This window comes from Hypanus sabinus, chromosome 18 (assembly GCF_030144855.1).
Source record: "Hypanus sabinus isolate sHypSab1 chromosome 18, sHypSab1.hap1, whole genome shotgun sequence".
NCBI classification, from domain to species: domain Eukaryota; kingdom Metazoa; phylum Chordata; class Chondrichthyes; order Myliobatiformes; family Dasyatidae; genus Hypanus; species Hypanus sabinus.
This window is the reverse complement of record NC_082723.1, coordinates 61,504,261-61,529,218: the sequence shown is the minus strand read 5'-3', so window position 1 is coordinate 61,529,218 and position 24,958 is coordinate 61,504,261. Positions and strand designations below refer to the sequence as shown.

Genomic DNA, 24,958 nt, shown 5'->3' with positions numbered 1-24,958 from the left:
AATATTGCATTTGACTTTATTTACTTTTGCCTCAATTAATCTTGCAGCCAAAATGAGCTGCCTACAATGACGTGCTTGCCTGTTCTCTCATTTCACTGGCATTCTCTCTCTTATTTATTTGACAGGCCAATGATGCCTCGGGGAACACATGGAACTGGCTGTATTTCATTCCTCTGATCGTCATTGGATCGTTCTTCATGCTTAATCTTGTTTTGGGTGTGTTGTCAGGGTGAGTGAACTGCAATTTATAAATCGCCAATTAGCATTGTCTCAGAACCAACACATTTGGGGATGGAAGGTGAATCCTGATGATGGAATGCTCATTGGTTAAAGGAAGATCCGGCTTTGGTTGAAACTCCATCTGTCAGCGATGCTTCTCAGTGAGGAATGTGTAACAGCAGCAGAAGATGTGCTGTCAATGTTCTCACTGGGGATTCTGAGGAGCTGTCATTTGGATGGAAGCTTGCTTGTTCATGTGTGCACTCTGATATATTGTAGAGAGAGAGGTGCTGGCATTAAAAAGCACATTCTGTTTGTAGGACAGGATGTTTACAGCAATGCTTGCAGCTGTAAAGTGTAATTCGCAGCTCCCTCTAAACTGAGGAGTTTACTGCACTTAAACCATTTCATTACTTTGGTTGTTTGATCATGCATTAATAGATCTTTTTATTGAAAAGCTCAATCTCAGTCAAAATGACTGGACGTTTAATCAGGATGTAGTCATTAAGTTATACTTAAGATCTGTCTGAAAAACCTGGCGGGTGTGAAGAGAAAGATGTTCAAAGGGCTCCCTGCACCAGCCAAACCTGAATCTTTGACTGAAAAGAAGGGGTGTAACTAATGGGAATTAGGTGAAGTTTTGGGACTGATGTTACCTGTCTAAGCAAAAAGCACTATGGTGTTGTGCAGTGATTTTGAAATGTGTTGGTCGTGCCTGCCCATGATAGTTATTTTGGTACTTGTGATGCTCCGAGTGGAAGGTTACTGGTTCTCGCCTCACTCCAGCGACGAGGATAGCAATCAGTGTCGTAACAGAGGAGTGCTTGCATTGTCAAAGGTGGCGTCTTCTGGAGAAATTACATGGAATATTTATTTACTCCTTCAGGAAGTTTCAGAAAGATCGCATTGTTTCTTTTTCCCATGGTTATTATGTCCACCTTGCCATCACGTTGTAGGAACAAGTGTGCATACATTGGCAGCCTCTATATTTCAAAAGTACTTGGCTATAAATTTGTTGTGGACATTCTGCAAGGGTTATGAAGAGCATTCCAGAGCAACAGTTCTGCCTTGATGTAATGCACCCCATTAAATTAGTTATAGGTATAACCCAGATGTTATCATGACCCCAAGACAGAACAAAAGTGTTTGATAGTTTTTCTTACAAAGTAGGTAGCATAGAAACATAGAAGGGTGTTCAATTATCCAGTGACACCAGTGTTATATTGAATCTGCACTGTGCAATCCTTCTTTTCATGTTATTAGGCACCCTTAAACCAGAAAGTTTGTCACACTCATTTTGCCAAAATCTTACAACAGGTAGGTGAATGGATAGTTAATTTGTAACAGCTAGATACTGCCAGGACCACTTATTTCAATGGAGATATAGCAGGAATTATTTCCCAGTGGCCATTGTAAATTTAGTGGAAGTTGTGTCAGCCAAACAAGAATCTCAGTGGGAAGTTAAAAATTCTCACAACAAGCATGAAGCATAGGTTTTAAATTCTAAATACCAAACTTACTAAGACCAGTAGTTTTTGTCCCTACATTTCAGACATCAAAAAAGTTTCATATACCCAAAAATTACAGATTAGGAGCAGGTAAAAAAAAAAGAGGTGAAATATTTCATATGTTCGTGGCTGTGAAGCCTTTGTGCTTGAAAATAAAATCTTTGTGAAATCACATCAGGCTGAACAGCAGATTGGTTAGCCATGAACCAGTGAAAAGTTAATCCAGCATTTCTATTTGATGTTTGACTTTACCAAGTTATTGTAATGAAAGGTACTATGGAATTTACCTTTATTTTGAATGGGCTATTATTGTGGTAACACCAAGAATGATTCTGCTGAGGTGCAGAAATGATAGAATCACAATGAATGGTTGCCCTCTCTGACATCATTAGATGTTCAGTACTGTATGTTATGATTACATTTCTAAAACAATGCTGCCTAATACTTTTCTATTATTTCCGTGCTCCTGTGGCATGAGTTTCAGACTATTGCATGTTGTGTGTCAAATGAAATTCCATTAATTATTATTTGAAATTAAATCATATTTGGGGTGGCATGGTAGATTAGCAGTTAGTGTAACACTACTACAGCTCCAGCCGCTATCTGTAAGGAGTTTGTTTGTTATCCCCGCGACTACGTGTGTTTCCTCTGGGTGCTCTGGTTCCCTCCCACATTCCACAAGACGGATGGGTTAGTAGGTCACATGGGTGTCATTGGACAGCACGGTCTCATTGGACCAGAAAGACATGTTACTGGTCTGTATTTCTCAATTTAAAAAAATTAAGACTGTTGACTTGCCAAGTGCCAGAAGAAATACATAATGATAATGAATTTCTGGTAAGAAAAGCATTTTCTCAAGTCAAACCATTTTAGATGGATCGGAAGTCCAAAGGAAAATCATCTGCCTTCCTTCGTGATCTTGCACAGGAACAATCTATGTGAATAGCTTGAAGAAAAGTTGAACAGAAACAGAAATTCCTTTCACTATGACATGTATTCTGATGCCCTACTCTCCTAGACCATCAGGCTTCACTTGATGGCCAAAACCCCATGAGCTAAGTAGTAGACACCAACTTCCACTTGTGGGATGCACAACTCTGGAACTTTTTAACATGAAATCAAGGAGGGAGAGTCATCTCTGGAAGCAGCTTTAGAATTTGTTTCACTAAAAATTTTATTTTATACACAATTTCTAATAGTAGCTGTCGATCCCAAGGGGTCATGGGTTTGTGCCTCTGGTGGACCGTGTCCTCTCCAGGGTGCAAGCCTGGGCGGGAAGATTTGAAGAACCGGTTGTTGCCCCTGCAGCGAGTTACCCCTCTCCACGTCACTGATGTAGTCCAAGGGAAGGGCAAGCGTCAATATAGGTTGGCACCAGTGTTGTCGCAGAGGTTGCCAGAGTGAAGTTGTAAATAACATCAAGCTGCCTTAGGGACCCTGACTCCGGATTTAGTCCCGAAGCCTTTCCCGTGGGTCTGGCCGCAAGGCAGCGGAGGTTTAAAATCAGAGTTTTCCTTCTCCTAGGCGGGCTGCCACCTGCCCGAAGCAACTGGTTTTGAGGCGCTAGTGGTCCGCCTTTGCCTCAATAAAAACAGTTCCACAAGATCTAGTAGCTAAACCACACTTGAAGGCCAAGAGTTGGACTTGGTTGTCAGAGGCTATTAGAGACACACACCATTCGGAGCATTTTTTTGGTAGTGGAATCATCATTTCTAATAGAGGCTATCGAATTTCTTTCTAATTCCAAAATCTCGCTAGCATAGTAACAAGAGTGAGGAAATTTATCATAGACAGCTAACCTAAAAAACAGAAATTAGATCTTAAATGCCTAGAAGGTCTCTAGTACTGAAAGACTTCCTTAACCATCTCAGTTATAAAGGGAAGACAATGATCAGGAAAAGATTCTGTTTCAACACCATCTCCTGGAATAATCAAATGTTGTCATGTTTAACTAGTTTTGAAAGAGTCAAAGACAAACACGTTGTTTGAAAGGAAGTGATTGTGCCAGTGATACTGCTGAAGGGATTTAGGGGGGTGTTGCCTGGCTGTGGAATTAGAGAGATGGTCAAAATTGAGATTATTTTCCTTGGAACAAAGAAGTCTAATGGAGGTTTGACTGACGTTATGTAAACTTGGTAGATGGCTGTGCAGATAAACCTGTTTACTTCAGCAGAAAGGGTAATAATGAGGAGCAGATATTAAAAAGAAGTTGAAAAAGAATCCATTCACTCAGTGATGACTGTAAATCTGGACCACACCCCTTGAGTAAGTGTTGGAGGTGGAAAAACCTTCACCATATTTGAACTGTACTTGGAAAAGCTGCAGTCAGCAAGATGTGGGCCGAGACTTGGAAACTGGGATTACTCTAAAATCTCTTTCTGTCCTGGACACGGCGGGCCAGGTGGATGCCTCGGTGGTGTAACTTTCTGTGATTCTATGAACAGAACCAACAATTCAGTTGTAATGTGATAATTTATCACATTGCAACTCATTATTAAAATTAGACTTTTGTGTTGGTAGTTAGATTTATTAACTATTTCGGAATAGTGTAAAAAAGGAGGAAATGTTGATTTCAAAATTGGAATTGGGTTTATTATTATCACGTGTACAGAGGTGCAGTGAAAAAATTATCTTGCATACTGTTCATACGGATCAATTCAGTGCATGGAGCAGTGGTAGTACAGGATAACACAGAAACAGAATGCAGAACAAAGGGTTACAATACAGAGAAAATGCAGTGCAGGGAGACAATAGGGTGCAAGATCATAATGAGACAGATAAATTGGCCACTGGTCTGTCAGACCAAGATTAATACAAACATTGACATGAACTGACAGAATTTGTCATAACTGACCACTGCTCATAGCAAGAAAATGCCCACGCAGCAGGAACCCACTGGACAGTTGTGGAATGGCTGCGTTCAAGCTGTTGGTCAGGAGGGGTGTGGTGAATTTCCAGTGTAGGACATGGGTAGCTGAGGGCATGGCAACAGAAGGGTAACAAATGAAGGGGAACAAGAAGCAGGGGGCAAATATAAGAGTGGGAGGAGGTTATATAATTAGAAATTCATTGCACAGAGAAAGACTATTCCATCCTGTATTTGTGCCAGCCTGTTTAGAGTTCTTAGATCCTGTTCCCTGACTGAGGACATGAACACAAATGGATTTAACTTGAAGTCTAGCAGATCAGGGGCCAGGTCAGTTGGCAGGGATGGGAATGATAGTTAAGGGACACTGGTCGTATAGGATATGGTATATCTTGGTCTTCTGGAGGTTTACACTTGAGGAAAGGGTGGCAATTTACAATCACAATAGTTAAGTCGGAACACGGGAAAAGCAGGAGCAATATTTTCCTGGACAGATGGGCTTGGCTGGAGTTAATGGGGATGATGTAAAGAGGGGGTACAATTGGGAGGGTTTGTGATGGACCAGATATCAAACCTCATTTCAAAAGCTGAGTAACTGTCAAATTTTTTCACTACTTAACTGGGATTTGTGGTGTGTACTCAGTTACGTAAACTCAGTGCTGTATGTTACATCCTATACCTAATAAAGTGGCCACTGAGTGTATGTTCCTGGTCTTCTGCTGCTGTAGCCCATCTACTTCAAGCTTCAAAGTGTTGTACATTCAGAAATGCTCTTCTGCACATCAGTTTGTAACACGTAGTTATTTGAGTGACCACTGCTTTCCTTTCAGTTTGACCCAATCTGGCCATTCTCCTCTGACCTCTCTCTCATGAACAAGACTTTATCCCTCACAGAATTGCTGCTCACTAAGTGATTTTTTTTTTGTTTTTCCAACAATTCTCTGTGAACTCTAGAGAATGTTGTGTGTGAGAATCCCAGGAGATTGGCAGTTTCTGAGATACTCCAACCACCCCATCTGGCGCCAACAACCATTCCATGGTCAAAGTCACTTAGTTCACATCTCTTGCCCATTCTAATGTTTGGTCTGAAAAACAACTGAAACTCTTGACTATGTATGGATGCTTTTATGCATTGAGTTGCTGCTGCATGATTGGCTGATTAGATATTTGCATTAATGAGCAGGTATACCTAATAAAGTGGCCCTGAATTTAGAAAAGTACAACACTGTATAGGGCATTCAGATCACAACATTGTTTTGATCTTGCTGCTGTTTATACTGAATGTCTTCCTCCTGTGTGTCACCCATATCCCTCCATACCCTTCATCTTCATGTGTCTATATAAAAGCCTTTTAAACTCCACCAACCTGTCGCTTCCAATACAATGCCCCTTAACCTATCCCAGAAACTGGACAGTCCTGCGTAAAAAAAAAAAAAAAAAACCTCACTTTGCCTTTATATTTTTCCCCTTTAACCTTAAGAGCATGTCCTCTGCTAAAAGAGATTTTAGCTGGCTTTCTATGCCTCTTATAAATTTAGTAAATCCTCCATCTGGTCTCCCCTCGTCCTCCAGTGCTCCAAGGAGAACAACCCGAATTTGTCCAGTCCTTCCTCTAATCTAGGCAACATCCTAGAAAACTTTTTCTGTACTCTTCCAGTCTCTCCACTTCCTTCCTATGAGGGTGACCAGACCAGCATGCAATACTCCGTGCAGCCTTACTAAATTTTTAAATAATTGCAGCATGATTTCTATCCTTTTTTAGTCAGCACTGCTACCAATGAAAGTAAATATTCTATACAACTTTTTTATCACCTTATCCACATGCTAACGTCTTTCTATGAACTATGGATCTGGACCCCAAGATCCCTCTAGCTCATTGTTACGAAGGGATCTACCCTTACTGCTGTGAAGGTGATGTCAGCAGGCTCAATAAACCAATCAGAAAGGCAGGCTGTGTTATAGGAGTCAAATTGGACACACTGGAGGTTGTGATAGAACAAAGGACCCTACGGAAAATCCTGACAATTCTGGACAATATTTCTCACCCTCTGCATATCACCTTGGCTGAACAGAGGAGCACTTTTAGTAACAGACTAAGACAACAGCGCGATATGAGGTCATTCTAACCCTCAGCCATCAGGCTCCATAGTGAGTCAAGCTGTAGCTGGGAAAGCCATGATCCCCCCCCGCCCCCATCCTGTGAGACTGTTTGTGGTAACTTATTTTTTATTCTTTCTTTTTCTCTTCTAATATTTATTTTTGTGTACTTGTAATGCTACTGTGACACTGTAATTTCCTTTGGGATCAATGAAGTATCTAGCTTTCTCTTAACCATATATCTTGTCCTTTCATTTGATCTCCCAAACTGCAAACCCTCGCATTTGCCCAGATCAAATTCCATCTGCCTCTTCTCCATCCATATCCGTAATTGATCTTCATTCTGTAGTATTCTTTGATAGTACTGACTCATATTGCTTCATGCCCCCAAATCATATTGTTACTTTGCGGCCCAGTGGTTGGGGACCACTGCTCTACATTGTCCAAAAGTCTTAGTGTCATTCACAAACTTGTTTATCAATCCATCTACATTTTCATCCCTATCGTTGATAAGTGTCACAAACAACAGAGGTCCCAGCACCGATCCTTGAGAAACCCCATTGGTCACACACTTCCAGCCAGAATAACAGCCTCACACCCTCACTATCTTCTGTAGACAAGCCAGTTCTGAATCCAGACTTGCAGTTCACCCTGGGTCCCATCAAGACATACAATGAAATGCATTGTTACTGTTAAGTCAAATCAAATCAGTGAGGATCGTGCTGGGCAGCCCTCAAGCATCGTCTCACTTCCAGCACCAATATAGCGTGCTCACAACTCAATGAACCGAACTTTGTCTTTGGAATGTACAAGGAAACTTGTACCCCCTGCTCTGACCTCCGTGGGAAAAACACAAGTATGGTCAACTCTGTGTCTGCTGGATGATTAGCTCAGGATCCCTCCAGCTGAAGGTAATCAGGACTGGGTAAAGATCTGCAGGCTTGTTAGCAACAGCCTCATTAATGTCAATAGCACACTAACGATGAGATGACACTGGGCCAAGCTTATGACTGAGCAAACCAACCTGCAACATCAATTTTTGTGGAAACTGGAGTCCATTTGAGTAGCAAAGGAAACAGAAGTTGCTGCACCATCTCCCAGTGACATCTCCAGAACACTGCAGTGACAGAGGGCAGTTACACAAATTATGTGCGTAGACGATCAGAGTGTTGTTCAGAGTGGTGTTGGTATCAAGTTTGAATGACTTGGAAATTACTCACCCACCTCCATGCCAGCGAGCAACAACATTGATGCAAAATTGGCCAGCGGCTGGTACAATAGTGACTGTACAACTGGAGGATGGCAGCACCCGAGGTTACTACACTGCAGAGAATTTCCATACCTGCACCATCTTCCAGTAATGAAGTTGTTTCTGCCTTACCTTCCTGACCACCCAGTAACTAGGCACACTAGAAACTATAGACGCAAGAGATTCTGCAGATGCTGGAAATCTAGGGCAAAATACCCATTTCCTTCCTCACCTCCTTCCCTTTATCCCATTCTCCACTGCCCTCTCCAATTAGATATCCCCTTCTTTAGTCCTTTACTTCTTCCGCCTAACTCCTCCCAGCTTCCCTTCTCATGCATCCACCCACCTTCCCCCCTCACCTTGTCTTACCTGCCACCTTCCTTGCCCTCCCTCTACCATCTTATTCTGGCTTCAGCCCCCCTACCTTTCCAATCCTTATGAAGGGTCTCGGCCTGAAATCTGTAGAGGCTCCATTTTGTGTGTATCACAGTCATAACCAGAAACAGAGGGATGAGTGGATTGAGTTGATCTGCCTTTCCCAAAAGACATCAAGGTGTTTTTTCCTAAGAGTCAAGCACAGGCACTGGCCTCACCAATACTGAAAAACCTACAGGCAGACATTCACCTCGCATATATCCACATGGCTGCTTAAACCACAGAGACTTGCTGCTCATTTAGATAAAATGTCGCTTTCAGAGGATCAATTTAAAATTCGGGGGCCAGAAGCAAAGCACAAACCCCTTCACAAACAGGAGAAAATCTGCAGATGCTGGAAGTCCAAGGACTGCCAAAGGGTCTCGGCCCAAGACATCAACTGTACTCTTTTCCATAGATGCTGCCTGACCTGCTGAGTTCCTCCAGCATTTTGTATGTGTTGCACAAATCCCTTAATGCTACTTCTAAATCTAAAAACAATCATCAGTTAATCTCCTAAATTGTTCTGAAACATGGATTAAAATGTAACTCCTTTAAGAGATAATTGACTTGGATAGTTGTCTGACTTTTCAATCAAGTCTTCTCTCCCTGTGGTCTTCACTGAGTGGGGAAAGTGCTTATGGTGCTGACAAGCTCAGGAGCAGAGGTCTTTTGCACTGTGGTTATTTCCCAAGTGCCTTCACTCCTGCTTTAACCTGCATTCAGGTGACAATGAGATTCTGTCTGCTCGGCGATCGTTTCATCAAGTGCCTTCTACCTATTAGATATTGTGAATAGCCTAGAGATTTGCCAGTAATGCAATGATGTCACAACAAATACCGATCTGTCAAGCCACTTTAAGTAATACCTTTCTGTTCTGATTCACTTGTTCCTTTGGCCAACTGGGAATAAAACTGCTTATGCTCCTTGTTTTGTTTAGGAAATTGCATTCTGTGGCATTTTTAGACCATAAGGCCATAGAGCATTGGAGCAGAATTAGGAATTTTGGCCCATCAGTTCTGCTCAGCCATTTGATTATGGCTGATCCATTTCCTCCTCAACCCTATTGTTTGTTTTCTCCTTGTAACCTTTAAAGCCTCAACTTATTGGGAATCCATTAACCTCCACTTCAAGTACACTCTATGACCTGGCGACCACAGCTGCTGTGGTAGTGAATCCATGGATTCATTGTTCTCTGGCTAAATAAATTCCTCATCATCTCATTTCTAAAAGCACGTCCCTCTATTCTGAAGTTGTGCCTCTGGTGCTAGCTTCCCCGCCCCCCCCCCCCCCACCCCCGCCACTGTAGGAAACATTCTCTCCACATCCAGTCTATCTAGGTCTTTCAGCATTCAATAGGTTTCAATGAAATCCCTCCTCATTCTTCAAAATTTCAGTGAGTACAGGCCCAGAGCCATCAAATGCTCCTTTTGTGATGAGAGTTTCATTCCTGGAATCAATTTCGTGAACCTCCTTTGAACCCTCTCCAACGTAAGCACATCCTTTCTTAGATAAAGGTCCCAAACTGCTCACAATACTCAGAATTAGGTTTATTATCACCGGCATGTGTCATGAAATTTGTTAACTTAGTAGTAGTAGTTGAGTACAATACATAATATAGAAGAGGAAAAAAACAAAATAATAATAATAATAATAATAATAACTAAATAAATAAATAAATCGATTACAGTATATATTGAATAGATTAAAAATCGTGCAAAAAGAACAGAAATATTATATGTTAAAAAAGTGAGGTAGGATTCACACGTTCAATGTCCATTTAGTAATCAGATGGCAGAGGAGACACTGTTCCTGAATCACTCAGTGTGTGCCTTCAGGCTTCTGTACCTCCTACCTGATGGTAACGGTGAGAAAAGGGCATGCCCTGGGTGCTGGAGATCCTTAATAATGGACGCTGCCTTTCTGGGACACCGCTCCCTGAAGATGTTCTGGGTACTTTGTAGGCTAGTACCCAGATGGAGCTAATTAGATTTACACCCCTCTGCAGCTTCTTTTGGCCCTGTGCAGTAGCCCCCCACCCATACCAGACAGTGAAGCAGCCTATCAGAATGCTTTCCATGGTATACCTATAGAAGTTTTTGAGTGTATTTGTTGACATACTCCTAATGAAGTATAGATGCTGTCTTGCCTTCTTTATAACTGCATCAATATGTTGGGACCAGGTTAGGTCTTCAACAATCTTGACACCCAGAAACTTGAAACTGCTCACTCTTTCCACTTATGATCCCTCTATGAGGATTGATATGTGCTCCTTTGTCTTATCCTTCCTAAAGTGAATAGGTGACTTGCAATGCGTCCAGGTCCTTGCTGAGGCAGGAGTTCAGTTTAGTCATGACCAACCCCTCAAAGCATTTCATCACTGTCGATGTGAGTGCTACCAGGTGATAGTTATTAAGGCAGGTCACATTATTTTTCTTAGGCACTGGTGTGATTATTGCCTTTTGAAGCAAGTGGGAACTTCTGCCTATAACAGTGAGAGGTTGAAAATGTCCTTGAATACTCCCACCTCCCACCAATTGGTTGGCAGAAGTTTTCAGAGCCTCACCAGGTACTCCATCAGGCCCTTCCGCCTTGCGAGGTTCACCCTCTTTAAAGACAGCCTAACGTCAGCTTTTGAGACAGAGATCACAGGGTCACTAGATGCAGCAGGGATCTTCACAGCTGTAGTTATATTCTCCCTTTCAAACAGGCATAGAAGGTGTTGATTTCATCTGGTAGTGAAGCATCGCTGTCATTCATGCTATTGGGTTTCGCTTTGTAGGAAGTAATGTCTTACAAACCCTGCCAGAGTTGTTGTAATCCGATGTCACATCCAACCTCATTTGAAATTGTCTCTTCACCCAGATCATTTAAAGCCTGAATGACATTGGCCTGAGGTGGAATGTATACTGCTACCAAAATGATCCCAGAAATCTCCCATGTCCAAGTGAGGACACTCCAATGCACTATAAAGCATCAGCATTTGTATTCTAGTTCTCTCGAAATCTGCCTTCCTCACCACTGACTGAACCTGCAAGTTGACCTTTAGGGAATCCTGCACAAGGGTGCCCATGTTCCTTTGCACCTCTGATTTTTGAGTTTTCTCCCTGTTTAGAAAATTGTGTATACATTTAGTCCTTTGATCAATGTGCATGACATTACACTTCCCGACTCTATATTCCATCTGCCACTTCTTTGCCCATTCTGCTAATCTGTCTGTGTCCTTCTGCAGACTCCCTGCTTCCTCAAAATTACCCGCCCCTCCACCTATCTTTGCATTGTCTGCAAACCTGGCCACAAAACCATCAACTGTATCATCCAACTCATTTATTTTTATAAATTTTTTAATTGAATTTTCAAATGGCTACAGAAGGGAAAAAAAATGATCAACCCTTCCCCCCTCCCCTTAACCCCTCCTCCCTAACACATCCCTGTAGAAAGAGAGAAAAAAAAGAGGAAAAAAAAAGAAAGAAAGAATGCCTGGAAATCGGAAGATCCCCACATGCTCCATGGAGTTCATAATATTTCTTTCCCCAAATAACCAATAATTTTATCTTCGGAGCACCTATATATTTAATCCTATCTTTTGTAAATAAGGGTGGCAAATTTTCAGAAATATTTCATATTTATCTCTTAAATTATAAGTAATTTTTTCAAATGGAATGCAGCTAAAAGCTATATCTATTTTCATTCTCTTAATGTATGTTAAAATTCTTTTTCTTTTCACCGGTCCATTAAGCCCATTAACATTAAAACTTAAAAAATTCAGTAAATTAGTCATTATTTTTAGCAGGGTTACTCCAGTCTATAGTAATACGTAACTTTTCAACTTTCGTTGTACCTTGGGGAAGCTTTTAAAAATTCTCCGTGTTGCTATGTGTCTCCCCGCCCCCCCCCCCCACCATTGCCCAGGCAAAGAAAAAAAGATTAAAGAAAAATAGATTACAAAAAACATAAATAAATAAATAACAAAATATCCCCCCCCCCCCCACTAATGTTGTGAATAAAAAAAACACAACATTACCTCCCTCCATTGTACGGGTCATGGCAATCGCCATGATTACACACGTGAATCCCGTAGCAATCGATCCGAAGTTCCCCCAGATCCCCCGTAACATAAAAAAGTATATATAAGAGAAGAAAAAATAATATCACTACTCTTGATTAATATTTCTCAAATTTTTACCTTTCTCCCCCTGTATCATATAATTAAGAATATATTTAAATGTTCTTCTGTCCTTAAACATCCATCAACTCCATTCACTGTCCCTGTCTTCATCTTTAATCCGTTTTGCTTTTAAATCTTTGGCTGTGGTTAGCAAATATTTGGGAGTTCTTGTGCAAATTCTTCTGCATCCTGATAATCAGTAAAAGATCTTCTTTTTCCGTCATCCAAAAAAATTATCAGGATTGCCGGGTGGCACAATATAAATTTATAACCCTTTTCCCATAAAACATTTTTTGCTGGGTTAAATTCCTTCTTTCTCTTCAAAAGCTCATAACTTATATCAGGGTAGAAAAGAACTGTTTTCCCTTCTATCATCAATGGCCCATTTCTCTTTCTGGCACGATGGGCAGCCGCCTTCAGGATCTTTTCTTTATCTTGATATCTTAAGCATTTTATCAAGATTGATCGTGGGTTCTGATCAACTTGAGGTCTTGATCTTAAAGCTCTGTGAGCCCTTTCAATTTCAATTAACTGGGTTCCTTTTTCCATTTCCAAAATTTCCAGAATCCATTTTTGAAAAAAATTTATTGGATCCTCTCCCTCTATACCTTCTTTAAGTCCAACAATCTTAATATTATTTTGTCTGCTAAAATTTTCAAGTACATCCACTTTTTCCAACAAACATTTTCTTTCTGATGTCCAGGCAGAAATATTATCTTCCATTTTATTCACTCTATCAATGGTGTCTCCCGTTATTTCTTCCAAGTTTTTAATTTTCTTGTCCATTTTGTCCTGTCTTTTCATCATTTTATCAAACATAATCTTCATATTTTTAATATCTTTTTTATTACTTTTAATGCTTTTAATTCATGCATTATTTGCACCAAAGATTTTTTTATGTCTCCGATATCACATGCAACCTCTTCCTGTTGCTCTTCTTTGTTTGTCTTTTAATCTTCGTCTGATTTATCCAGAGAATCTGATTCCACCTCCTATTCACTTTCACTTTCAGTTCTGATCATAGCTGGGATTTGTAGTTTGGGTTGCTCGTGTTTGCGCATGCTCCTTCCTTCACGCATGCACAATTCCCGTTGCTCTTTTTTTTTGGAAACGGTTGATGTTGCAGCAGTTTCCTGTTCTGTATCGCCGGAGGTAAAATGCACTTGAGCCTGAGGCTCTTTCATGGCCGGCCTTGATTCTTTTCCAACTTGTGTTGTCTTCAAAGTAGTAGTTTTCTTCTGCTTAGGAGACATTTCTTAAGACAAGCCTGAGTAACTTATAAGTAATTTTTAAAAAGTATTTACTAACTTGACTTCACTTAAACATTATTTTTACTGGTTTTTTATGGGAGAGCTGGATTTCCACGTCTCGATCCTATGTCATCACGTGATGTCCCCTGTCATCCAAATTATTGACACACAATGTAAAAGGAAGCATTTCCAATACCAACCCCTGAAGAACACCACCAGTCACCAGAAGCCAATTAGAAAATGTTCCCTTTATTCCATTCTTTGCCTCCTGCCAACCAGCCTATGCTCTGTCCATGCTAATATCTTTCCTGTAATATCATGGGCTCTTATCTTGTTAAGCAGCCTCATGGGTGGCACCTTGTCAAAAGCCTTTTTAAAATCCAAGTACACAACATTCACCAATTTTCCCTTGTCTGTCCTGATTGCTACTTCCTCAAAGAATTCTGACAAATTTATCGGGCAAGTTTTTCCCTTGAGGAAACAATTCTGATTTTGGTCCATCTTATCATGTGCCTCCCAATACCCCAAAACCTCATCCTTAACAATCGACTGCAACATTTCCCCAACCACTGAAGTCAGGCTAACTGGCCTATAATTTCCTTTCTTCATCCTGCCTCCCTTCTTGAAGAGCAAACTGACGCATGCAAACTTTCAGACCTCCAACACCATTCCAGAATCTAGTGATTCTTGAGAGGTCATTACTAATGCCTCCACAATGTCTTTAGTTACTTCTTTCACGACCCTGGGGTCGTCTATTTGATCCAGGTGACTTATCTACCTTCAGACCTTTCAGTTTCTCATGCACCTTCTCCCTTGTAAAAGCAACTGTACTCACTTCTGCCCCCTGACATTCTCAAACATCAGGCATACTGCTAGAATCTTCCATGGAGAAGACTGATGCAAAATACTTACTCAGTTCATCTGCCATTTTGTTGTTTCCCATTATTACCTCTGCAGCATCGTTTTCCTGTGGTCTGGTATCCACTCTCACCTCTCTTTTACACTTTATATATCTTATAAAACATTTGCTATCCTCTTTGATATTATTGGCTAGCTTACCATATTTTATTTTTCTCTCCTTATGTCTTTTTAATTATCTTCTGTTGGATTTTATAAGCTTCCCAATCCTCTAACTTCCCACTAATTTTTCCTCTATTCTATGCCCTCTCTTTTGCTTTTATGTCATTTTTGACTTTCCCTGTCAGCCACACTTCTGTCAACCTGCCTCTAGAATATTTCTTTTTCTTTGGGATGTATCTATTCTGTACCTTTTGAACTGCTCCCAGAAACTCCAGCCAAGGTTCTGTCTTCATCTCTGCTAGTGTGCTCTTCTAATCAACTTAGGCCAGCTCCTCTCTCATGCCTCTGTAATTCCCTTTACTCCACTGTAACATTGATACTTTGCTGCACTAGTGGTACTGAGAACCCTCCCTTACTCCCTGTATACCCATGACTGTATCGCTACCCACAGCTCCAATCTGTTAATTAAATTTGTTGACGATACTATATTGATTGGACTAATATCAAAAAATAACCAAGTAATCCGCAGGGAAGAAGTTATCTCTCTGACACAGTGTCATCAAGTAAGTCCTAACACTTAACTGTCATTCATTCTTTGGGACACTTCTCTGTTTTTGTGGATGTTTGCGAAGAAAAAAATTTCAGGATGTATATTGTATACATTTCTCTGACATCAAATGTACCTGTTGAACCTATACATTTGACTTTAGCTTCTCCCTCTCAAATTACAAGTTGAATTCCAACATATTATGATCTCTGTCTCTAAAGAGTTCCTTTACATTAAGCTCCCTAATTGAATCTGGTTCATTACATAACAATCCGATCTGAAACAGCTGATTCCCTGCTGGGCTGAACCACAAAGATGCTCTAAAAAGCCATCTCACAGTCAAAACTTATCTCTCTTGGAGCCCAAAATCAGCACCAGCTTGATTTTCCCAATCTACCTGTATATTGAAATCCCCTATGACTATTTTAATATTGTCCTTTTGGCATGCATTTTCTATCTTACTTTGTAATTTAACGCCCGGTTTGGATGCCTGTATATAACTCCCATAAGGGTCTTTTTACCCCTGCAGTTCCTCTACCCACAACAATCTTCTGATCCTATGTCACCTCTTTCTACGGATTTTAGTTTTTACCAACAAAGCCACCAAACCCGCCTATCCTTTTGATACAATGTGTATCCTTGGATGTTAAGCTTCCAACTGTAATTATCTTTCGGCCACGACTCAGTGATGCCCACAATGTCGTACCTGCCAATCTCTCTCTGTGCTATAGGATCATCTACCTTATTTTGTATATTGCATGCATTCAAATATAACACCTTCAGTCCTGTGTTCATCACTGTTTTCCGTTTTTACCCTAAATTACACTACAAGCCATTCCACTGGCTGCAATTTTGCTTTATCATCTGTCTGTCTTTCCTGACCTTTTCATGACAAATTGCCTCTGCTTATATACCAACTATACCATCCTCAGCCCTATCACTGTTTCCCATTCCCCTGCCCAATAGTTTTAGCGAGTCTGCCTGCAAGGATATCAGGTTTGTTTTGTTTGAGGTTATACCTGCCCCAGAATAGATTTCGATTGTGCTTCAGAATGTTATTTACTTTGAAAAAGATAGATAGTGTTGGATCAGTCACTGCCCGAAATGCTTCTGTAGTTCCTGTGCTCTTGTTTCATGGCTGGAAATGTGTCCCAGTTAATAATGCCTGGGGATTCTCGTCACACCAGGCTGAACATAAACCAAGCGAGCCCCATCTCGCAAAGTTGTCAAAGGGATGCACAGTGACACCCTGGTCTTCAGCTGTCACAGACCAAGGCAGTAGTCATCTCTGAGAGTATGTTATTTGATTGACTCTCATGTAAAGTGCTGACATTAATGCTGCCAGTGAAATGGACTGATGATATCTCTGTTGATAGCACAGAATGTGCACGGCAGGATAAAACAGACTAATGAACCGACAGTCTTCTTTATTATGACCTTGCTCCTTATTGTCTACCTGCAATGCACTTTCTCTATGTGTGTAACACCTTACTATTGTTCTCTAATTATTTTCCCTTGTACCATCTCAATACACTGTTGTAATGTATGGATGGAATACAAAACACATTTTTCACTGTGGCTCAGTACATGTGACAATAATAAACCAGATTACACTTTAACAGTGATGCCATTTTGTACTCGCTGTTCCTGACATTGGACGTCACATCAGTGGCAAACCACAGTTCCACAAAGCCTCTTCAATGCCTGTCTAGCAATCTCCACTGGTGCCAGTCCTGAGAAGTCTTGAGAGGACCTTCCAGATTCAGATTAATGCTCTTCATCCTCATTGTTTCAAAATGCCTTTCCAGGCTCATGGATTACAGCCTAGCACAGTTCTCAGTGCAGCAGTGGTTTAAGTGAGGTACTGGAAAACAAGGACCACTTCTCATATCTCTGCAACCATCTCTAGGTGAAAGCAGGCCTCCATGATACAACCCACCTTCACTTTCAACAGTGCAAGCAGAACTTGAAGTCAAGGGTAAACATTTGATCTATGGAGCAGTAGTGCTCCTTGCTTATAAGACGTGGACAACCCAGTGAAGGCATCTCAGGGCACTGGAAAGTTGCCACTTCCGTTGCCGCTGCATTTAGTTGGGCTACCGCATCGTCATAAAGAAGGGACAAAGTTCCTAATTCCATCCCAAGTTCACCAGAAGGATAATTTATCAGCATCTCCTCTGATAGTGAGCTGTGCTGGGCAGGCCTCATTGACCACAGATGCCGAAGGAGCCCCTCTGTGCTGAGCTGTATACCAGGCAGAGAGATTCAAAACTGGGGGCAGCATCCCCAATGGCCCACAGCTCTCAGTGTGGAAAAATGATACCAGGAACCAGACCTCCTCCCCCCCCCCCCCCCAGCCCTGTGCTAGGAGCACACAGAAAACTGGGAGGACAACCTAATGCAACGGCCTCCTGCCTGCTCCACCTGGCACTTTGTGCCCCATCTATGGAATCCCTGCGCTTATTTTCTTAGGGCCCCCTGGACTGGAGTGGAATGAAGTCATCATCTGGACAGTTAATGATAAAGTACTACAGTACAGAAGCAGGACCTTTGGCGTATCCAGTCCTCACCAACCCAATAGACAATAGACAGTAGGTGCAGGACCATTTGACCCTTCTAGCCAGCACCGCCGTTCACTGTGATCATGGCTGATCATACACAATCAGTACCCCATTCCTGCCCTCTCCCCATATCCCTTGACCCCGCTATCTATAAGAGCTCTATCTAACTCTCTCTTGAATGCATCCAGAGACTTGGCCTCCACTGCCTTCTGGAGCAGAGCATTCCACATATCCACCACTCTGTGGGTGAAAGAGTTTTTCCGCATCTCTGTTCTAAATGGCCTACCCCTTATTCTTAAACTGTGGCCTCTAGTTCTGGACTCACCCATCAGCGGGAACATGCTTCCTGCCTCCAGCGTGTCCAATCCCTTAATAATCTTATATGTTTCAATCGGATCCCCTCTCATCCTTCTAAATTCCAGAGCATACAAGCCCAGTCGCTCCAATCTTTCAACATATGACAGTCCCACCATTCTGAGAATTAACCTTGTGAACCTATGCGCACTCCCTCAATAACAAGAATGTCCTTCCTCAAATTTGGAGACCAAAAATGCACACAATACTCCAGGTGGGGTCTCACCAGGGCCCTGTACAGCTGCAGAAGGACCTCTTTACTCCTATACTCAATTCCTCTTTTTATAAAAACCAGCATGCCATTAGCTTTCTTCACTGTGTGCTGTACCTGCATGCTTGCTTTCATTGACTGATGTACAAGAACACCTAGATCTCGTTGTACTTCCCCTTTTCCTAACTTGACTCCATTTAGATAGTAATCTGCCTTCCTGTTCTTACCACCAAAGTGGATAACCTCACATTTATCCACATTAAACAGCATCTGCCATACATTTGCCCACTCACCTAACCTGTCCAAGTCACCCTGCATTCTCATAACATCCTCCTGACATTTCACACTGCCACACAGCTTTGTGTCATCAGCAAATTTGCTAATGTTACTTTTAATCCCTTCCTCTAAATCATTAACGTATATTGTAAACAGCTGCGGTCCCAGCACCGAACCTTGCGGTACCCCACTGGTCACAGCCTGCCATTCCGAAAGGGACCCATTAATCACTACTCTTTGTTTCCTGTCAGCCAGCCAATTTTCAATCCATGTCAGTACTCTGCCCCCAATACCATGTGCCCTAATTTTGCCCTCTAATCTCCTATGTGGGACTTTATCAAAAGCTTTCTGGAAGTCCAGGTACACTACATCCACTGGCTCTCCCTTGTCCATTTTCATAGTTACATCCTCAAAAAACTCCAGAAGATCAGTCAAGCATGATTTTCCCTTCATAAATCCATGCTGACTTGGACTGATCCTTCTACTGCTATCCAAATGTGTCATAATTTCCTCTTTTATAATTGACTCCAGCATCTTTCCCACCACTGACGTCAGGCTAACCGGTCTATAATTCCCTGTTTTCTCTCTCCCTCCTTTCTTGAAAAGTGGGACAACATTAGCCACCCACCAATCAGCAGGAACTGTTCCTGAATCTATAGAACATTGGAAAATGATTACCAATGCATCCATGATTTCTAGAGCCACCGCTTTAAGTACCCTGGGATGCAGATCCTGGGGACTTATCAGCCTTCAGACTCAACAGTCTATCCAACACCGTTTCTTGCCTAATATAAATTTCCTTCAGTTCATCCTTTACCCTAGTTCCTTTGGATCTGTCTTCACTAGGGAAGACACAAACAATCTTCCAGATGTAATAGTGGCCAAAGTACCTGTTCAACTCATCTGCCATTTCCTTGTTCCCCATAATAAATTCACCCATTTCTGACTTCAATGGCCCAATTTTGGTCTTAACTACTTTTTTGCTATTCAAATACCTAAAGAAGCTTTTACTATCCTCCTTTTATATTCTTGGCTTGTTGACCTTCGTACCTCATTTTTTCTTGGCATATTGCCTTTTTTGTTTTCTTCTGTTGCTCTTTAAGAGCTTCCCAGTCCTCCGGTTTCCCGCTCATCTTTGCTATGTTATACTTCTCTTTTATTTTTATACTGCCCTTTACTTCCCTTGTCAGCTACAGCCACCCCCTTACTCCCCTTAGGATCTTTCTTCCTCTTTGGAATGAACTGATCCTGCACCTTCTGCATTATTCCCAGAAATACCTGCCATTATTGTTCTACTGTCTTCCCTGCTAGGGTATTGTTCCATTGAACTTTGGCCAGCTCCTCCCTCATAGCTCCATAGTTCCCTTTGTTCAACTGTAATACTGACACATCCGATTTTCCCTTCTCCTTCTCAAGTTGTAGGTTAAAACATAGCATATTATGGTCACTGTCTCCTAATGGTTCCTTTACCTCGAGGTCCCTGATCAAATCCGGTTCATTGCACAACACTAAATCTAGAATTGCCTTCTCCCCGGTAGGCTCCAGTACAAGCTGTTCTAAGAATCCGTCTCGGAGGTACTCCACAAACTCCCTTTCTTGGGGTCCAGTACCATTCTGATTCTCCCAGTCTATCTGCAAGTTGAAATCCCTCGTGACAACTGTATCATTACCTTTGCAACATGCCAATTTTAACTCTTCATTCAACTTACACCCTACATCCAGACTGCTGTTTGGGGGCTTGTAGATAACTCCCATTAGGGTCTTTCTACCATTAGAATTTCTCAGTTCTATCCATACTGACTCTACATCCCCAGATTCTATGTCCCCCCTCGCAAGGGACTGAATATCATTCCTCACCAACAGAGCCACCCCACCCCCTCTGCCAGTCAGTCTGTCCTTTCAATAAGATGAATATTCATTTCCCGGGCCCTGTCCGCTTGAAGCCATGTCTCAGTTATTCCTACAACATCGTACTTGCCAATTTCCAACTGACCCTCAAGCTCATCTACTTTATTCCTTATACTTTGTGCATTCATATATAATACTTTTAATTCGGTACTCCCCTCCCCTTTCATATCAATTCCTATTTCACTTGGCCATACTGTATGATCTACTCCATTGATTCTGTTGTCCTTTTTAAGTTTTCTTAGTTTCAATTTCCCTTTAACTCCATCCTTATATTTCCAGTTCATCCCCTCCCTCCCACTACTTAGTTTAAACACATCCGTGTTGCAGTGGCGAACCTGTCTGCCAGAATGCTGGCCCCCCACCTATTAAAGTGCAACCCGTCCCTTTTGTACAATTCATCCCTACCCCAAAACAGATCCCAGTGGTCCAAGAATATAAATCCTTGCTTCCTGCACCAGTTTCTCAGCCACGCATTCAGATCCATTATCTCCCTGTTCCTGCCCTCTCCAGCACGAGGAACTGGAAGCAAACCAGAGATAACCACCCTGGAAGTCCTGCTTTTCAGCCTTCTTCCGAGTTCTCTGAAGTCCTGCTGCAGAATGTCCTTCCTCTTCTTCCCGATGTCATTTGTGCCGACGTGCACTACCACTTCCGGCTGTTCACCTTCACCCTTGAGGATTCCCTGCAATCGGTCCGTGATGTCCTGGATCCTAGCACCAGGGAGGCAACACACCATCCTTAAATCTCGCCTGTTGCCGCAGAAACCCCTTTCCGTACCTCTTACTATGGACTCCCCTACTACCCAATCCTCTGCTTATTTCCATCTACCTGCACCTGGACACCTCCTGTCAAACCTTTCCAATCATGTACATATCGAAACATATCTTAAATGTTACAGTGGAACTCGCTTCTACTATTTCCACTGGCAGTTTCTTGCACACTCACACCACCACCAAAGTGAAGTGGATCCCCCTCAGAATACCCTTGAATGCTTCACCTTTCAACCAAAACCAATGACCTCTAATTCTCGTTCTACTTCAACTGAGGCTGAGAGGGGAAATAAATCAGACATGATCAAACGGTGGAGTAGATTGATTGGGCTGAATAGCCCAATTCTGTGCCTACATCTCCAGTCAAAAGCCCATGTTCATCCACCTTATCTGTACCTCTCATAATTTTGTATTCCTCTAGAAGGTCTCCCCTCATTCTCCTGGGTTCCAGGGAATAGTGCCCTAATTGTTGCTAAATTTGAGAGCGATTTCATCTCGGATGGCTTTATTTCCCACTTATTTAGCTTGAACTGGTGGTTATACTGGATTGCAAACGTTGCAGTGGAATAAAGTCACGGACAGGTACATGGAACTTAGGAAAGTAGAGGGCTATGGGTAACCCTAGGTAATTTCTAAAGTAAGTACTTGTTCGGCACAGCATTGTGGGCCGAAGGGCCTGTAGGTTTTCTATGCTTCTATGACATTCATGTCAAGGGCTGAGCATGGCTGAGGACGTCTTTGAGATGTTCCTTCCAGTAGGCACTATCTGCTTCTCTATCCTTGATAAAGTATTCTCTGTTCGTTACTCGGCATGATTAGCTCATAAGTCTTTTGGCTGTAGATGGTCTTGGTAGAGCTGAAGAATCTGCACTGTTTGTGAACCTATTACACTCCTTTCCATTCACCATCTGCTCTTTAGGTGACCAATTTTATGTAGGGTCGTGTCTGCAAACGACCATGGAGCAGTTTGCCAACAGGTGGCTGCCTTGTGTTTGTCACTAATTAACTCCAGAATCTCTTCGTCATTTACATTGAACCAGCCTGGTGATTTCTGGGAGAGCAACCGAGTGATTATTCACAAGTGCTGATTGTGGGATTTCTGGGGAATCAGATGCCCTGCTGTTCGTGTAGGTGGAATATTGTCAGATTTAATGTGAGGCACTATCTTCAAGGAATGCTTGAGACATTTAATGTTGTTTTCCTTGTGTAAATATTTCTGCTTTTATCATTGTTTTATCATTAACTTTGGGCCATCTAACAGAGATGACCGTAGAGTATTAAATCCAGCAGTGATTGGCATGGGTGATGCGAATAGTTTAGAGTCTGTTGGCAATAGTGTAATCTAACTGGTACAAGTGCTTGGATCATTGGCAGAGTTACAAGAAGATTCTGCAGACGCTGGAGATCTCAAGCAACATATACAAAGCACTGGAGAGACTCAGCAGGTCAGGCAGCCTTTATGGAGAAAAATGAACAATCGACATTCAACAATAAACAGTTGCAGTGACCAGGTCTCTGGCACTGAATCTGGCGCTATGGCTCAGAAGGGAAGAGGGGAGAAGAGGTGCAGTAGTGATAGGTAGGGGATTCCATAGTAAGAGGAGTAGACACTAGATTCTGAGGATGCGAAAGAGACACCAAGATGGTATATTGCCTCCGAAATACCAGGGTCACAGATGTATTGGGTCAGGTCCACAGCATTCTAAAGTGGGGGAGATGAGCAGCCAGAGGCCTTGGCACAAATGACATACAGGGTAGGAAAAGAGAGGAGGTCCTGAAGAGAGAATATAGGGAACAAGGTAGAAAGCTGAAACGCAGGACTTCCAGGGGTAGTAATTTCTGGATCACTGCCTGTGCCGTGTGCCAGGGAGGGCAAGGATAGGATGATTTTGCATATGAATGCATGGCTGAGGAACAGGAGTGGGGGCAGGGATTCAGGTTTCTGAATCATTGGGATCTCTTCTGCTGAAGTTGCAAAAGGGACAGGTTACACTGAACCCAAGGGGGTGTAATATCCTTGCAGGCAGGTTTGCTAGATCTGTTGAGGAGGATTTAAACCAATTTGGCAGGGAGATGGGAAACTGAGTGATGGGGCTGAAGATGGTGCAGTTGGTATACCAGCAGAGGCCATGTGTAGCGAGACTGTCAGAAAGGACAGGCAGATCTTAGGGCAAAATTGTCATCAGTGGGTTGAGTTGCAGTCTAAGAGATGTACAAAGTCGAAACAAGTGATGAATGCAGGACTGAAGGTGTTATATTTGAATGCACACAGTGTACAGAAGGAGATAGTTGATCTTGTAGCACAGTTTGAAACTGTCAGGCATGAGGTTGTGCCCATACTGAGTCATAGCTAAAAGATCATAGTTGCGAGCGTAACATTCAACGATGCATATTGTATTGAAAGGACAGGCAGGTGGGCAAAGGGGGTGCAGGGCTCTGCTGGTAAAAAAAAATGACATCAAATACTAGAAAGAGGTGATATGGGATTGGAAGATAAAGAATTCTTGTGGGTAGAGTTAAGCAACTCCAAGGGTGAAAAGACCATGATGAGAGTTATATACAGGCTAGCCAGGTTACAAATTACAATGGGAGATAGAAAATGCATGTCAAAAGGGTATTGCCAAGATCGTCATAGGGTTTCTCAATATGCAGATAGAGTGGGAAAATCATGGTGCTGCTGATTTTGGATCCCAAAAGAGTGAATTTATAGAATGCCTATGAGATGGTTTTTTAGAGCAGCTTGTGGTTGAACCGATTAGGGGATCAGCTATTTTGGATTTGATGATGCGTACTGAACCGGGTTTGATTAGGAAGCTTAAGGTAAGGGAATCCTTAGGAGGAAGTGATCACAACATGAAATAATTCATCCTATAATTTGAGAAGGAGAAGCTAAACGCAGATGTATTACAGTGGAATAAATGGAATTACAGAGAAATGAGAGAGGAGCTGGCCGAAGTTGATTGGAAGGGGACATTAGTAGGGATAATGGCAGAGAAGAAATGGCTGGATTTTTTGGGAGCAATTCCGAAGGACCAGGATAGGTACGTCTCAAAGAAGTAGTAGTATTCTAGAGGCAGGATAATTCATCTGTAGCTGACAAAGGAAGTCAAAACCAATATAAAAGCAAAAGAGATTGTTAGAGCAAATATTTGTGGGATGTTAGAGGATTGGGAAGCATTTAAAAACCAACAGAAGGCATCCGTAAAAGCCATGAGGAAAAAGGTGAAATATTCAGGTAAGCCAGCCAATACGTTTAAAGAAGACACGACACAAGTCTTTCAGATATATAAAGAGGAAAAGTGAAGCAAGAGTAGATAGTAGGCCGCTGGAAAATTACACTGGAGTGTTAATAATGGGGGACAAGGAAATGGTGGATGAACTGATTAAGCATTTTGCATCAGTCATTACTGTGGAAGACAGTAGCAGTATGCTGAAAGCGAGAGTGTAAGGGGGCATGAGTGAGGGCAGTTGCTATTACTAAGGAGAAGGTATTTGGAAAGCTGAAATGTCTGAAGGTAGCTAAGACACCTGGACTAGGTG

General features: G+C 42.0%; 1 protein-coding gene across 1 annotated transcript in view; it reads left to right on the top strand.

Moving 5' to 3' along the window:
* LOC132407260 (probable voltage-dependent N-type calcium channel subunit alpha-1B) overlaps window positions 1–24,958 on the top strand; it is a 547,279-nt gene that overhangs the window by 193,624 nt on the left and 328,697 nt on the right. The window contains exon 5 of the mRNA XM_059993521.1: window positions 126–229. Within this exon, the coding sequence (XP_059849504.1) occupies window positions 126–229 (104 nt within the window). The remainder of the gene's footprint in view (window positions 1–125; window positions 230–24,958) is intronic.